Source organism: Platalea leucorodia, assembly GCF_965183815.1.
Source record: "Platalea leucorodia genome assembly, chromosome: 3".
Taxonomy (NCBI): Eukaryota; Metazoa; Chordata; class Aves; order Pelecaniformes; family Threskiornithidae; genus Platalea; species Platalea leucorodia.
The window spans coordinates 8846278-8864218 of NC_138825.1; the positions used below are offsets into that span (position 1 = coordinate 8846278).

The 17941-nt window shown below is 38.2% G+C and overlaps 1 protein-coding gene across 2 annotated transcripts in view; it reads right to left on the reverse strand.

Moving 5' to 3' along the window:
- Nucleotides 1-17941, reverse strand: part of KIF16B (kinesin family member 16B) — a gene marked incomplete at its 3' end in the record, with an annotated part of 141114 nt that overhangs the window by 109863 nt on the left and 13310 nt on the right. For both annotated transcript variants that reach the window (XM_082306684.1, XM_082306683.1), the window contains exons 2-9: nt 14612-14681; nt 13478-13591; nt 9040-9156; nt 4729-4826; nt 4111-4220; nt 3182-3324; nt 1636-1804; nt 1315-1446 (exon numbers count right to left, since the gene is read on the reverse strand). In XM_082306684.1, coding sequence (XP_082162810.1) covers nt 1315-1446; nt 1636-1804; nt 3182-3324; nt 4111-4220; nt 4729-4826; nt 9040-9156; nt 13478-13591; nt 14612-14681 — 953 coding nt within the window. The remainder of the gene's footprint in view (nt 1-1314; nt 1447-1635; nt 1805-3181; nt 3325-4110; nt 4221-4728; nt 4827-9039; nt 9157-13477; nt 13592-14611; nt 14682-17941) is intronic.

Below are 17941 nucleotides of genomic sequence, written 5' to 3' on the forward strand. Positions count from 1 at the left end.
AAAGACTGGATGGATTCCAAAAACATCCACAAAATCATGCAACAAAGGAAATGCTATCCAGAGATTTTGACTGTAACAAAGCAATTGAAAAACCAGAATTTGATCCAATGCATTTTATTCCCTTGATTCTGCTCTCCCAGCAGTCCCAAGAGAGGACTGCATCAGTTAGACTGCATTTCATTTGAGAAGGAAAGGGAGGCATTTCAGAGCTGCTCTTCTCTTCACACCTTACATCTCCGACATTCAAAATCCTCCCCTCTCCTTAAACATCCTCCTGACTTCACTTGGGGTTTTTTGAGGAAAGGAATTCCCATTCCAATTTGTTGGAAAACCTGCCATACATATGCCATAGATAGGTTTTTAAACTAAGTGATCCTTACAGAGCTTCCTATGGGTAAAAAGGAAACCATAAGAAGAGTTTGCAAGATGACTGATCATAAATAATTAAATTTAGACAAAAAGTTAAAGTGCTGTGTGCATTCAAAAAGTAGGTTAAATAAAAAATGACAATCTTACCCACTGAATGTCAAAAGAGACCAGTTGTTTCTGCTACTAATGCAACAAAAAAACAACACAGTTTTGGAAAAGCAAACTTATTCATGCATCAGTACTGACTAAATGCACAAAGTGGATTTATTTATTTTTTTAACTGAGGATCAAAGCCTGCAACCTGGGGAGGAGAGGCGTAAGGGGAGAGAAGTACAAAACCTTATCTAGGTCCAGGTTTGAGCATTTACTATGAGTAACAGAGCTGTCTGGTATGCAAAGCAGCCTCAAGAATAAACAGGAACTATTACTTAAAATTTAACTGGTCAGATGAGCTAATCATTACAGTGTGTTAAAGAAACACGGCAGTGAGGTAGATGTCAGAGCAAATATAAGCCATTAGGCACATACATTTGGATGATCCTTACTTATGCAAACAAATGTCTAACGACTGTACGTATACAATCTGGATGCCTTGTTACATTTGTGACCAAATACTCAGCCAATGATATATGCACCCAAACAGATAACCTGCAGATGAAAATGAAGCTCTCAAATTCAGGAGGCATACCCGCTATTGTTCATGACATTACTAGACTGTCCCCATATACACAATGAGACCCTATATAGTTCTAGCACTGGAAGAGATGTTGGTAAAAGAGTGTAGGTAAAAGCAGAGTGTTACTAGAAAACTCAGAAAGAAAGAAATCGTTAACGTGGGTAAACAATGTTCTGCCTTAACAAAGCATCTGGAATGTAACTATTTACAGCCACTCCTATTAAGCATGAACTGTTCAGGATGCAAAAAAGTAGTTCAAAGACACTTACTGGCAATCATTATAGTTTTAGAGTTTCCTCCTAGGCTATCTTTTAACAGCCAAGTCAACACAGAGTCCCTGTAAGGCACAAATACTTGTTTCTTCTTTGAAAGAGGATTTGTTGCATCCTGAGATAAATCAGCTGTGATGTGGAGATAGAAAAAAAAAAAAAATAGCAGTTATGCATTTTCATTCATTTTCAAAAACAGTATGCATTAGGCCACTATTTGTGTAAGTAAAAGCGAACAGAAGCGTAAATAAACAAACAGAAAAGTATTTAATGACTAAAGAAAACAAACCCAAAACAGACAAGCACAAAAAACAGACTTACCTAAGGCAGAAATAACATTTCCCAGAGTAACTAGGGATTTGTTAATATTCCCTCCTTCCTTTAACCTAACCCCTGTAGCACCAGTGGCATCTGCTCTCTCACTTCCAGCAAGATCTACCAAATGAATCTTGCTAACAGTTTCACAAGGCATTTCAGAATCAAATTTAGCCTACAGAAAAAAAAAAAAAAACAATACAAAGAAAAGCATGTTAAGCTACGGAATTCTGAAGTTTTACTGAATACAACTTAGTGGCCTTTTTCATGTCATGATTGAATTTAACTTGTTTACAACAGCAGAGCTTCAGAGGACAGGTGTATTAGAGGTGGCACAGAAAGGCATTTGAACACGAGCTGCTGCATAACTCCCACGCAAGGAGCTACTTCTTTAAATTGTAATATTTGCAACTTTCTAGCCACTTACGCACATGCACCGACGACTGCGAATTGGTATTTACATGATGCACAGTGAATATGTGCTGCACTCATTTTATTAAGCTTTGAACATTTATATTTATATTTAGCTTTCAACAAGTTATAGCATACACAGACACATTTACACTCAATTTCTCCCCCTGCCTCCAAAGTTCAACTAAGCAGCAATTGCAGTTTTATTCTATGATTTTAACTGAGGCTTCCTCCCAATTTTTATCTTAATTCATATAAATCAACTCAGATTGCCCTGTTTCGAACTTCCTTCTACTTCTACAGTACAACGGTAGAACAAAACCTGTTGCTGCTTGCCTCTCATCCTCTTCTGAAAGCTTTGCAATGAGCAGTTCATCATTAGTGAACAGCTGGTGCGCGGGATTTTGTGCGTGCGTGTTTTTGGGGGGGAGACATGCAAAGTTCTGTCTGGAGAGCGAACCACCTCTATGCTACCTTCTTTCCATCTAGCAGGTTATCCATGGACTGTCTAAAAAGCCCCTCAAAAACAACAATGAAGAGCATGAGTCATTAGAAAATGAGTTTACTACATATAAACAAAGAGATCACCATGCTCTGAGAAAACCTGTTAAATCTCTCCATTATTCCATCAGTAAATCAAGGAATATAAATAGGTTTCCAATAGTAACAGATGAAGAGTCAGCAAGAAAACACTCAGAAAACATTTCTACGCTCTATAATGTGGGCCACAGAGACAGGGTTTTTTTTGTAAACCTTGGATAACATCGGAGCACAAAAGGTAGCCCATGTTCAGTGCTGGCTGAAGTCTCACACAACGTGCTCCCCACCCACAGCAGCATCGTGAAACACGCCAGCACTGGTCACTGTTGTTCAGCCTGAACTCCCAATAATTATCTCCTCAAAATCTATTAAATATCATTTTCAGTAATCACATTACACTGTAAATTTTAAAGATTCTAAGCACTGATAAAACATATTTATAATTCTCGAAACAGTATTGTCACACTTTTGACTTTCTCTATCACAAGACAACATATTCATTATCTACCCATACTTTCTTATTTGACCACCTTATTTTTTAATTATCATATGAATTATTGAATGTAAACACATATTAAGACAGAGAGTTTTGTTTTGTTACCTGAGTGAAGTTGATCGTGAAAATGGCATGTGACCTGCTACTGACATCATTCATTCCAGTTGCAGCCGTCGTTCTATTTATATTTCCTGCATCCATGAGTTCCTCTACATCAGTATAATTTTGCACTAAATGTTTAGACAAATCTAAAGAAAAGCAGAGTGTTACAGTATGCTTATACATGCACTTGATTTTCTTTACAAAAAGGTTCTAATTACCCTCACTACTGCAAAGTACTGCTGCAATTAGTGCTTATTGTCATACTTGTTTATCACTTAAGGAAAGGAATGAGGCCTCATGTGAACAATGGAGAACATACACATTTACAGTAAATTAAGAAAAAAATATGCAATCGTACTAAAGTATTTAGTGCAATAACATAAGCATAATCTCTCAAGAGGCAGGAACCTTCCTTGGCAGAGGATGGATTAAGACAATTAGATCCTAATAGGTTCTTTCCATCTAAACATTACAGACTTATAAATTATAGTCAACCAATTCTTAAAACCAATTGCATCTCATAACATTATTTAAAAATGTGTTATAAATTTCCACATAGAAACTGTATATGCATAATAATCTTAGAATTCGGAAAGTGAGTGAGGATACAAACTGAGAGGCTATTCTCGTTTAATGCTTTTATATCAAAGGAAAACACTGTATTCACCATCTTTTACATTTTAAAAGATAAAAATGCCCTGTGCAATTAGACATGACATTTTAAAATATATAAAGATAATAAAATATCAAATTAAAAACACTGAAAGTGTTTTTACCCTCAACATACGGCCCTTCTTTTGGATGTATTCACCACTGTATTCACCATCTTTTACATTTTAAAAGATAAAAATGCCCTGTGCAATTAGACATGACATTTTAAAATATATAAAGATAATAAAATATCAAATTAAAAACACTGAAAGTGTTTTTACCCTCAACATACGGCCCTTCTTTTGGATGTTCTCGTATTCGTAAATTATTAGTTTTTGATGACTTCCGTCTGAGAAGATCTCTCACACGTTCATTATAAATTTCCAGATAACTGAAAGAAAAAAGATTAGAACACCACTGACTGATTCAAGAGTCTTTAAAAAAAAAGGAAAGCCATGTTAACACTGTGCTTGAAAGCAAGATGCCTGGAGAAGCAAATGGATCCAAAGTTGGCTCACCATCGTAATGACTACAGCGTATTTGTATCATAAGGAAAAAAGCCAAAAAAGCAAGAAGTAGAAAGGAAGCAGACATTAGCAAGATCAAGAACTCCTAATGTCAGCCTGAAATAACGGGTAAAAATAAGGAAGATGCTGTCTAGTAGCAAAGGCATTTTCACTATCATTTAAATAAAGCAAAACGCACAGCTGTTGGATTGATGTTAGAAGTACTGCACATTTTGACTATGACTGCCAACAAAAATCAATTACAGGACTGAGGCCAAGCATGGAAAGTTATTTGAAAAACATGCACTTTTCTCAGAGATAATAAGTGAAACAGGGTGGTTGTAACTGTAACAAGTTTGATAACCAGCAAACTATTAATATGCCAAGACCTACCTGACTTCTGTTCGAAAGGATGCCTCATTCCGCTTTGTTTTTTCGCTGATTTTGCTGAATAATCCTTCACAAATTCGAGGTATTAAACCTGCGTCACCCTGCAATAACAACAATTCTTATTTCCAAGGCTATATATGCACGCACAATGTATTTTGAAAAATAAAACCCAAGATAAGAGTTCCAACATCCAGAAAAGGGGAAAAATGAAAGCTTTTCAGCAAATACTCTCTTGCCCTTTATTTACCTGCAGTCATCTTGCCACGTTAAGACTCGTGTGTTGGAACGTACATACTAGCTGCAATTCTTTGCTATTGGGATACATTTCACCCCTGTCACTTAACTCAAAGAACCCCAACCGTTAAAGGCGGAAACTGGCTGCCCAGAGCAACGTATGAACTTCCTTATCTCAATACTATCTTTTCTAACTTCTCCTTCTACCTCATTTCACTATGGACTCGGCAACATCTGCAGAGAATGGGACAAGAGCCATCCATATACACACATTCGCAAACCATTCTCATTCAAATCCCCAATTCCCAACTCACAGTCCTTCCTGTCTTGAAAGATGCAGCAGGTCCTCTGGACAAATTAGCATGCAAAACCAAAATTAAAACTACATTCGCTATATCCCACAACGCAGCCAAATTAAATTTAACTTCTGAATGCTCAACTCTGCAGTTAAAGAGCTTTTATGTATAAAGTGCTCGGTCAGTTTAATAAAGCAAACTGAAAAAAATATTCCTTCTCACAGATCCCTACAGACTATGTGGTTTACCAGCAGGGCTGCAACTATCCATTACATGGTCCTTGCCACTTCAGCTAACACAGCAGCAGGATGTCATCTTCTTGGTTAAGCTGGCACTTGAGAATTGACCCTCATCCCATTAAGGCTGCTGCTCCACCACTGGTGTCAAACACGTGTCACCCTGTGAGGCAGCAGCTAACACCGCTGAGATTTCCAAAGACTTCGCATGCAGCTCTCCTCCTCTTCCCATTGCTCCAGGGAGACCCCTTTCCAGCCGAGCAGCGAGGCAGTAAGTCGAAGCCAGGGTTTTCCCCAGCAGCAGAGAGGAGCAGGAGAGTGCCATGCAGCTCCAGTCTCAGCTGACAAGGGGCTGCTTGCTCCCAGCTGCCCCATTCCCACCGAGTCTGATTAGGTAGACACCAACACCCTGCTGAGCACACCTCCTCCCCACCACTTCAGGAAGACAGCAGCTAACGCTCCTTCAGAGCTCAAAGGAGTGAATGTGGCTCCCAGGAATAAAGGGAGAGGACATATACATACAGATGAGCTTTGGGCTCAGAGCTGCAAACTCAGAAGTAGCTTACAAAACAGTTTGTCAGCTACAATTTGCCTCCAGTCCAAAAACGCATAAGAGATTTGATGCGATGGACTAATTCTAATTCTGTGCACCGCTGAGGCAAGAAATGTTCTTGCTTAGAGTTAGGGGCCTTGTAATTAAGCAGGAGGCCACTTAGGACAGACCAGAGCGAACATCCAATGTGAGCACAGCCCAGGCGCTCCAGGCACCCACGCGAGTTTGCCTGGTGGGATTCTACAGTTATCTGGCAGCAGGAAAACATGACGACAGTGGACTACTCTGCACCAGACTCTGGCAGGGCGAGTGCTCCATGGGCAAAGATTTCTCTTCTACTCTGAACCCCACATAAAATCTGACCCTCTTTGCCCAAGCCCACTCCAGTCTGCTCCTGTGCTGGTCCCCTCTGTCCTCATTCTTCAGCTTCCCGCTGCATTCTCCGTCCCAGCCATCATCTTCCAGGTGCCAACTCTGAGCTGCTCTTCCTATTTCCTTTGCCCAGATATAATTCCCGATTCATCATCCAGTCTCTTTTTTTAAATCATATTCTTCTTCCAGCTTCTTCCTCCTCTTAATCAGAGGCTCTCTGTCTTTCTCAAACCAGGCTTCATTCTCTGAAATAATAATCTATTCTCTCCTTCTACCACACCTAGCCTTTCACCTGATTGCACCTTGGTTAAAAAACACTTTTTTTTTTTTTTTTTTTTTTTTGAGACAGTTGCCTTTGGTAACAGAGGATCAACCTTTCCCAATATGTATCAATCTCTAACTCTAGATAAAGTTTCAGGGTTCAGTGTTGGAATTTCCCTCATGCCTTTTTTTTTTTTTTTTTTTTAAAAAAAACACAGGAAGAGGAAAAAGTAAGACTTTTCTTTCATCTCATGCTTGGAAACACCTGAACAGTTTTAATTAAAGCTTAAGGAAAAAACATGAAAGATCCATCACAAAGTTTTAGGCAAGTCATTAGTGTCTGACATAATTTAGCAACTGCAAAGAAAGTCTGAAAATAGGAAATACTAGCTCTAATTGAGTAACTTCAACCATAGCAATATAGTGATGAGAAAGGAAGAACACACAGTTCCCAGCATATTTCATCAGTAAAATATACATCTTACAGAATGTACACTCTTTATTAGAAACTATATTTAAACATTTTCTCCCTTTTCACTCCTTACAGCTCCAGGGCAGGATCAACTACATCTTTGACAGATTTTTTTTCTGGGTTACAGAGCTTCCAGTGTTGGAAATCTGTAGAACCAAAATAGGCAGTTCACTCCAAAGCTGAATTTTCTCATTAAAAGCCTGTTTTCCTTCTGTGCTATCCAACCAGAAAGCTCCTTACTGCAATTCAGATGTACTGTTTTTACCCAGCAACCTTGGACATAGGGAACAATTTATTCCCTTCCTTTCTGCAGCAGCCTTTCACATCTTGGAAGACTTTTGTTCCTCCACAGTCTTCCTTTCTCTGCATACACAAGTTTGACTTCCCTGATAGATCCTATCTTATAGACCTCTGGTCATTTCAGTATCTCTGCTCAAGACTTATTCTAACTGGTCCACATATTTCTTGAACTGATTGCTGCACACAGTATTGCAGAAGCAGCCTTCCAGAGCCAAGAACAGCAGATATTGAAAGCAAAATGAGAATACAATTCATATTTTTTAAGGAGAAGTAGGGAAAAAAGAGAATTTATTTCCAATTCAAGTTTTCTTATAGCACTGTAGTCTCTCTGACAGGGCTACCAATTATCAAGCATTTAACTTGGCGGATGAGTATATTTTATCCACGCTCTGTACAAAGCCAGATTAAAGTATTTATGTATCATGGCAAGAAGATTAGACCTTTGTTATTGAACAGTGTCAAACAAACTTCAGCACCTATTCATTTGCAAAATGTCTTGATGATTACGGTCATTACATATAGCGAGGCAGTCTCATAAAAATGTCATTTTTATAAATATCTGAAATAGAAATCCACATCTAGGTCATAAGATCTTTTCTGGTTACAAAAGTCTATTCTGCTTACTATATTGAAGTTAAATATAAAACTACTTATTCTGTGACAACTGAAAGAAAAAGATTTACAGCTAATTTACTCTCCTAAGCTGAAGGAGGTGCAAAGTGGCCAATCTTACTACATTTCAAAAGAGTGATCTATCTAAGGAAGGACAAGTGGCAATATTCCCCTTCTCAATTCTGCTGGGAGAAGACATGCTGTATTTTCTTTCCCAAGGATTAAAGGAGAATGAAACCTGTAGAGGTTGCCTTGCAAACAGGCTTCATCAGTCGGCCCTTTTAAACTGCTCCACTCCCAACAGTTTAGTGGGTTCTTTCTATCCTTGGGCAGCCATGGAAGGAACTGCAAGAAACTACTCCTGTCCCTCACTCACAAACTGCCAAATGCCCCTCCTACCATGCCTTCCTCTTCCAGGGTCTTCACTGGAGTGCTCAACAGGACTTAATCCTTAAAATAAAAGTTACTGTATCATCTCATAATGGTTTGCCAAAACTTACATTTAGCAACTCTCATCCCCAGTTTCTATTCCTCACTTGATAGCCTTCTCTAAACAAGGGTCAAGGACCTATTTTGAGCTTCTGACCCTTCAAGAGAGGTCCAAAAAACAGATCTCTTCAGAAAGAGATGATCATTCATCTTCTCAAAATCAGTACCTTCTTTTTTGTCTCAAGTTGGGCATAGAAAATCAGCAGTAACATTAGAAATTTTTGGTTTTGTTACTGAACAAAAATTATTGCTTTTTGTCCAACATAACAGGGTATCACTTAAAGGCACTTCTTCCAACTGTAAATATCTACCTATAAAAGAAACAGCTTCTAAACCCTCTGATTACTACCAGAAGGTATGATAGACGGGGGGTCAGTAGCATACAGGCAGGATCAGCAATAATAATCCCATAAAAACATGCTCTTGTAATAGCATAATTTCAATGTATTGCTGCAGAATAAAAATGCACATTTGCAAAATACAACATACCGCATTTCCCATCATGGTGTACGACTTCCCAGATCCAGTCTGTCCATATGCAAAAACACAAGCATTATAACCTTCAAAAGCAGATTTAAGCACATCTGTACCAAGATTTTTGAAAACCTAAAGACAGAGAAAGTTTTTTAAGACAACAGAAAAAAAGTTGGTGGGGGAAAAAAGTTGTCATCAGTCCAGCATGGCAAATATTAAACAATAAACTACCACAATATAAGCTATTGGCATCAACCAATGATATTTACTATAGGACAGGAAATTAGTACTTCAAATAAAATACTAAATTTTACTACTGTATTTAGTTTACAGCACTGCAACAGTCCATTTTCTACTTCTTTTTCTGTCAGAGATCTACTGGACATGCAGAAGTACAAAAAAAACCCAAACACTCCCTTCTTTCTATATCTCCAATTTCTTTCAGCTCATCTCAGATACTTCATTCACTTTTCCTTATTGTTACTATCTACTCACTTCTTGTACCTTTGCCAGCTCTCCATGTTTTGCAAATATCCAGCCCCTTCTCCAAGGGAAATGCTTCAGAGATCCTGTCAGTTTCTTGGTTTGTGTTTTTGTAGGGTTTTGTTTGGTTGGTTTTGGTTTTTTTTGCTTTAACCACATGTAAGAAAATGAACCGTTATTTTCCCCCTATTTCCTCCCTAACCTGCTTTTACATACCAATACTTTTTTGGCTGGCAAACATGAAAACATGTTCTCTGTATGGTAAGTAACCCTCTTTTCTCAGCTAGCCCCTTCTCTTTTGCCCTTAACATTTACCTCTGAAACTGGTACTGATCCTCTTCCACATCCCATAATATGGGGGTCTGTTCCCACCTAATAAGTTCAGCTCCCAGCACATGCCTTCATCACCTTCCTCTGCAGTACCACCTCCAGTATCCCTCCCAGATTTCTGACCTTTCATCATCATTACCCCTCATTTCCATCCATACCCGCACTGGTGCAGCTTCTCTCTCAATGAAACGATTAACCTGGGTCTCCCAATCCAAACATGATTTTCAAAAATCTCATAGATGCTTCACATAATTTGGCAACCAGTCTGTAGCATATGTGATTTAAATTAACCACGGTGTACAAGTCATTATTAATAGCGAATGGCACACACACAGTATAATCATGCCACTGCTACAAGGGAGGAGTGCTGGGTAATTTCTTTACTCATTAATGCTCATATGCAAGCATGCCTTTGGAATACTTAACTTGACCTTCCCTTGAGCAAAGGAGTTACAATGCTGTAATCTGTTTTACTTCTCAAAGAGGAAGAGTATAAAAATCAGCCACAGCACAATTTCCCTTTTGCTTCTCGTTTGAAAAGAAGCATCGTAGTTGAATTCTCCCTCCTGAGTAACCGCACCTTGATTTTTTCCCCTCTTTTCCCTTTCTCTATCTCCAATTTTTTACCTCACCATCTGGACCAAGGCTCTATGCGCTATTGTTTTGACTGCATTTTCTCTTTCAAAAATTTGCGTACACTTTGCCATAGTGATTTGAGGTAGTACATAGGATAGACAGTTACAGTCAGTGTTGTCTGAACACAGAGGCTTAACACACAGGTTAGAAGACAAGACATAGTTAGCATGGGGCTTTGTCACAACCAAACAACTGGGACACCGGTTTGTCACAAAAGGGCAGTAAACTCATCAAAATTCTATTCATTTCTCTTCCATGTGTACAAATTAAGTAGCTTGATGGTAAATTGCCACTCCCGTTCTAATTTTTGAATACTAAAGCATGTTTTGCATCTACAAGGCATATTAATGGGGCATGTAGTATTAGATAGACTTCCATTTATTATTTTTCTGCCTTTCAAAAGGAAAAAATATAACAATCATGAACAAAGCGCACTAGGCAATCGCATTACCAACAATCAAGATCAATTTTATTCCATGGCAAGATGAATGTGAATGAAAGACGCCCTTCTTCTATGCCACTGGTGCAGTAAACTGGAAATTCTGCAGCAACTTGATAAGAGCTTAACTACAAAGTCTTCCAATTAAATATGAAATGAATAACGCAAGCAAAACAATAGCTTGTGCAGCCTTTGTTTAGAAATTGCACTCCCATGGTTTGAAAACTCCTTTTGTTTCCAATGCGCTGTGCACATTGTAATTAAAACAACACTTGACACGGGGACAACAATATTTTTGTGGCTGAGCAAGAGAAGTTAGCGTTCTTGCCAGTAAGGACGAAGGAGGCAGGCTGGGGTTGTGGGACACGCTGTAATAGCAGAATATTGAGCATGGACATCTAAGCCACGGTTAGGATTTATTGTTAGCATCCTATTACTACCCACCCTAAAGCTCACAGCTTTAAAAAAATTATTGCTCAAGGCTGCTGCAGCCCTTTTTCTATAAGCTCCTGACATAGGCAAGTTATACTGATCTTGCCTCAACCTGACCCGCTCTGAAACAGAGGCAAAATGGCACCAATTGGGAAAAACTTAAAATAAGGAAAACTTAATTTATCGCTTATATGTGGAAATTGGACATCAACACAGGATACAACTCGGATATCCATTTATATTAATTCAAGTTTCCTTTGCAAATGGCTGTTTTAACAAGAATGAACTTAATAATTTCACAGCACATTCAGATTCTGGGAAAACCTGCATTGTACCAATAACAGCCTAACAACACAACGGACTCTCTTCCTGTGATTCTTCTAATGAGGTCTTGTCTAACATAGCTTTCCAGAAGTATCTAAAGTCAGGTAAAGAAAGAGCTACCTAAAGGATCCAGGAATTAAATATCCATAAACCTAAGCCACAAATGGTACTTCAGAAGAATTTCTGTAACTACCTTTATAGGACATTTTGCAGACTTTTCCGAATATGCATTGATACATCATTAATACTATTTTATGGATATGTACTCATCTATATCAGGAAGAACTAAAAATACAGTAATCAGTTATCACTGAGAATTATACGCATTTTCAAGAAACTAAGTAATATTAAACGGAGACCCTAATCAATTTGTATGAGCAAACCTAAGGCAATCATTTGTTGCGCCTGCAGAAGCACAACCAAAAATCTCAAGCTTCAGTTAGAATCAGAGCAGCAAAATAAATGACCAAAGCTGCTTCAATTAAAATAAATAAATAACTCTCTGCATGCTCAACTTAAAAGCATTTGCTAAAGTTCTAGTAAAGCCACGTGGCCTGAACTGCCTGCTTAAAAACATCCACTAGAAACTAGGGTTCCAATCATTGCACTCAAATACACTACTTCTTGAATTTGCCACAGTGCTAAAATAATTAGGGTATTTCTACATCACGCCCAAATAAATGTATACTTCTTGATATCTCAGAGAATATAGCACAAATTGTGTTACTTAAAAGAATATCATCAAGAAATAACAATCCAGAAAGTTTAAGAACACACATGATCAAATGTTTGGATTAAACACTAACTAATAACTCAGTGAAATAAAGAAAGAGGCTTTCAGAAAAAAAGAAGACCTACCCTTACACTGACAGTTAAATAGAAATTTCAAGTATAAATTCTCTATCAAACAATTATAGCCATTATATATAATGGCAAAGCTTGTCCTTCCCATAAATACTTAAAATTGGCTTCAACTTACTGTTTCTTATTAATAGTTTTAATTCTGAGGCTTTTTAGTATTAGCCATACCAATATCCCTGATTTGGGGGGTTACAGAATAGACGAGGTACATACCAAGACGGTATGTATCCAATTGGCTTACAGTATATTCGGCAAACCCTTGCATTATTTTAAGGGGAAAGAAATACTCTCACCTTAAGCTTATAGCATCCCAAGTTCCACAAAACCAAAAGAGAAGATAGCAATCACAAAACACTTGAATTTTACTTAATAGATTTATTTGGGAACGTGAAATAGCAAAACGGTTCAATGTTCACATGAAATGCAACGTCAGGGAGGGTCTATCTGTTCATTTTATTTTCTGTTCTGAGCATGCAGGAAGAAAGGCAGTTTTGTTCTTTCCTAAGCTGAATACACAAGGGAGGAGAAAGAATAATCATCTTCAATGTGCATGAAGACTTTTGGACAAAAAAAGCCCACTTCAACCAGATAAGAAGAATGTTTCTGTCTAAGCGAATTAAAGATACATGCTTGTTTCTCAAAAGTGTTTTTTTCAAAAAGCTTTTCAAAAACAAATTTAGTGCTCAGAGAAGTTTTCTAACTTGACCTTACAAGACAAATCAGACGAGAGTTAGAAAGAAGGCATTTAGCCTGCTGTATTAGAAAACACAGCACTTAACAATGTTAGATAAGTTAAAAGAAAACAAAATTCAAATTCTCAGGTACCTCGGGAATTTCTAAATTACACAAGAAGCACTTTCAATGGAAAGAAGTTTCAAAGAATGCTTTCAAGTCAAATAAAAGGGAAAGGAAAAAAAAAAATCAATTATTAACATTCAGAAATCCTACCATTTCTTGACAAACAAAGCTGGGACTTTTACTGTCTGCTGAGAAATAGGAAAAATCATAGGTAAATGTCTTAGTTCTTTCTCGTCCTGTGTCTCCAGTACCACCCTCTGGTACCTATTTTAAAAAAAAAAAAAAAAAAAAAAAAAAAGAGCAGGTACAATACATCCTGATGAAGTAAATAGAAACATTTTACAATAACTAATCAGAATGCAAATTTAACGTAAGGCTATACACATCTAGAAATTCGTAATGACAGGTTAGCCTATTATTCCAACAACAATGAAAAGATTAACAACGGATATACTCTTCAGCAAGGATAGTCAAGCTACAAGACAGCACAGCAGGAATTATTTGGATTTTAGCTTACTGCTCCTAACAGTACAGTACATTTTTGTCACAATACTTATGTTTACTTAAATCAGTCCTGTATATGAAATTCAGATTATAATAAGGGATTATCCTACAGATATAATCAATAGGAGCCAGAGAGACCTTTGCACTGTGAACAGCATTTCAATGTGGAGTTGTAATTAAAATGGTGTTACATACCTGCTGCTTAAGGTTACCACCATGCTCAAGACATGACAGCTAGCACTGTATTTCAGCAATATTCACTGCTATCTGAATCAGTCTAAACAAACTACACACTGAAATTCCTTTTCATATATTTGTCATTGGAAACTATCTTGCAAAAACCTATTTGCTGTGTGTGATTTCTCTTGCTGACAGGAGTGTTAAAATACACCATCAAAGTACTGTACCAAGTGATGGGTACTTTAGGTTCAGTTCATTTTCATGGGAATTCCAAAAGGCTACTTCTACAGATGAAGCAAAGGTTTAATAGCTAGCAGGCATGTACCTCTCTTCTATTGCTGGCTTTCATCTTCCTAATGAAGTAATGACCAGAGCGATAAACCTTAGAAGAATATACGAGATAGAGTCTACAGAGCGGTTTTCAGAAAGTTATGTGCAGCAAGCTAACAGTTTAACCTGTTTCCCCAAAGGATTACTTCATTGCTGTATTTTAAAAACTAAGGGCTGTTCTCCACAGTGCAGGGAGCACCACTGTTTTGTCCAGTCATATTCTGGCAGCTATTCAAACAGGACTTCCTTTTTTAAATTGTGTTTACTCACCTTTAAGTTTGTGATTGTCGTTTTATTTTTTTCCATTGAAATAATAAACTTTGCATTAAGGTCCTTCTCCCTGAAAGAAAACAAGACTTGAGTATGTTAAATAAAACATATCACAATAATCCACAGTCATATTTCCACTCAACAGGTTGCTTGCCACAGTCAATTATCAAGTTAATTCATTTTTCTTTCACATTTTAATTGTTGTGACCAATGTTTATTTATTGCTATGGGATATATTTGAAGTACTTGGGCTCGCCTCCAAATCCCTTCACCTAGAAACAGAGCAGCCGCTTGGGGAAACCTGCTTCAGAAGTTTGACTCTGCAAGTCAGTTAAGTGGTTTGTTCTTAATTTGAAGTACTCTGATCCAAAGCCCAGTGAAGTCAATTACGTGGCTCCAAGGAACTGCGAAACAGAACGCTACAAGATAAGCCCCAGCCTCTTACCACCATCCTAGTAGCAGTAGTCCCCATTTACCCATATGGCCTCGGTAACAAGGACCAACTATTTAAACCACAAAACCCCAGTATTTTAAAATTCTCTTAGAAATGAGGTACCCAACAGATTTTTTCAGCTGTAATGCATCCTGGCAGAGCAGGAGAGAGGCTCTGCTACTAAGGGAGCGTTACGCAGGTTTGCTGCTTCCCAGAACACAACGATTCCAGGGAGGAAAAAAGTCCAGTTCTGCAGCAGTGTTTTCATGCACCCGCATCTATTTCACAGCAGAGTTGTTTCTGACTGTCTTCAAAACTGTCATAAAAAATCATTAGCTTAGTGTCTAAACCAGCATGTATCAACCTGCTTGCTAGAGATGGGATTTCATTACAGCTAGTCATAAGAGTAATACAGGCTGCTCTTGAATGACAACCTCGAGCATAACATCTCCTGTGTTATTAAAAACACGCACATAAAAAAAGAGCCAGAAGAGGAAGACTGCTATATACACCATACAAAACCTCGCTCCCCAAATGCTAACAGACACGCCTGCTCCAAACCCATCTGCTAAGTCGCCTGACAAACGGGTGTGCTCGACTGGTGCAAAGGAAAGCAGAGGGCTTTAAAGGAATTAAGTGCTGCTTTAGCATATTGCACGGCATCTCAGCAATAACTGGGTATCCGCTTCCACCAACGAAAAATGAAAGAGAAAACATCTTCCTAGTAACAGGAGGCCCGAGTTCAGGATTTTAGTGTGACATTTTCTTCCCCTTGGTGCACTGGATCACCCATCTCTATGTTCGTCAGCTGACTGTGCAGCCACCCTCGATTCACATTCAGTTTTCCAGCAGAAATTCTAAAGAAAAGCAAAGACCCATTTTGAAATACACACTAATGAATAAAGATCAGGCAAATAAAAGTGCTTATTTAAATATCAACACATTAAGTTATTTTCTATGCTAATAAAATATATAATTGTAATAATTACAGCATTAATTACACAACTGAATTTAGATCTACCATAGAAAAACGTTAGAGGCATGCCTGAAGAGATGCCTCTTACTCATTTCCATGTCATCCTTAGTAGCTTTTACTAGGTCTACACTTACGAGACTGAAATACTAAAATACAGCTACGGGTAATAAACAGGGAAACGGAGAGGTTTTCAATAGTATTTTTTAGTAGGAAATAGATTTTGACGTGGCAGTAATGCAGCCCGGGGATGGCTACTGTTCATCCTGCTTCCTCAACAGTCTCTACCTGTCTGTAACTATTTGCTCAGCAAAGGTGTAATAAGTAATTTCATAGTAATATCTTACTATGAAAATTGGTTTCAAATATAATCTGTAACCTGCTTCCTCTAGAAAGTCTGAAAGGACTTCAGGTGAGAAGTTTGGGCCAGAACTATTGCTTTTTTGTCTGGATTTCTCCATGCTTGAGGTGTATGAGGGGAAGTAATAAAATACATCGGTGCTTTCTTTCCCAGACCTAGCCAGCTATCCATATTACAAAACCTAAAGCTACTCAATAATCGAAAACTGATACAAAAATGTTTGAAGTCTAACACCCATATATGAACCACACAAAATTCTGAGAAGCACACAGTCATTAATTTTTGTGGTAACACTGATAATAATATTACTAAACATTATTAAAGAATAAGGATTTCAAAGTAAAAAAAAAAGGCCTTGTAAAGCAGTAGCCAATAAAAAAAAATCATAAATAGAATTTTGCATTTTTGTAGGGGAAGGGATAGGGAGAGGACAACCTGAAACAGGAGCACTATGATCAGAATCAATAAGCCAACCTGAGAGAAGTGAAAAGAATTAACAGGAATCAAATGCTAAAGCTTCATTTTAATATGAGACAGCCGAGTATAATTTATTGTACACATAAAGAGTTTGAGAGGATCCCATAAAACCAATTGCTTGCATGATGCCAGTGATTTCCAGACACTCATTTAATGCAGTTCAGCAGGCGCTGAGTCCCTTTCAAAAAGTTTTGATTGCAAATTCCACCTTAATTAAAGGTTCAGGCTGTATTGCAGTGTTGGGTACCCTTCTGAGAACCTTCAAGGCTAGGAGAACCCTCCTGCAGCCAGCTGCTCCTCCAGCGCCCATAGGAACCACCAGCCCTATCTCAGCCCAGCGACAAGCCCCAGCGACGCTGCCCCCGCAAACTCCATCCCCTCATTACAAAGCGACGTCAAAGGGCCAGCTGCCAAAACTAGTTCACAATTAATGCTTTGATGATTTAAGAAAGCTTGCTTCCCCCGAAGCCCAATCTGCTCACGCAGCAGTGTTTAGGGCCAGCCTCCAGGCTGTTCTCGCTGCTGTTTCATACACCACGTGGAGTTCCAGGATCGCAAGGGAAGGAAACTTATAACCCGTGATCCCTTGGCCCTTAACCAAACTACAAAGTGATCAAGCAGGCAAGTTTCTTGGCACAGACACCAGGAAATACATTAGCCCAGTACTGTTATTAACCTTCTACTATGCTAAATTCAGCTAGTCATCCAGCAATTAATGGCAAGGAGAAGAGGGGAAAGGAAAAAAAAAAAAGGAAAACAAAAAAATCAGCAAAACTACTTCAAATAATACTGGCACTTTATTTTAATATAAACAATATCAATACTAGTACCAAGATATTCTTACAAGAACTAGTATACTTGTCTTATAATGGGTTAACTTGATAAACGGCTTACTTGAGCAAAGTTTAATAATTTCTCTTCATCACAAGGGGCACGTGGGTTATGAAGAACTGACCCAAACTGAAGATGATTCAGCAGCTACATCAGAACACAGCAGCTTCATGGAAGAAGCTGCAATGTAGATATGCCTATGTCAAGTTTCTTTCTCTCCTTCCCTTATATTCCCCGCTTATTTTCAGGGCAAAG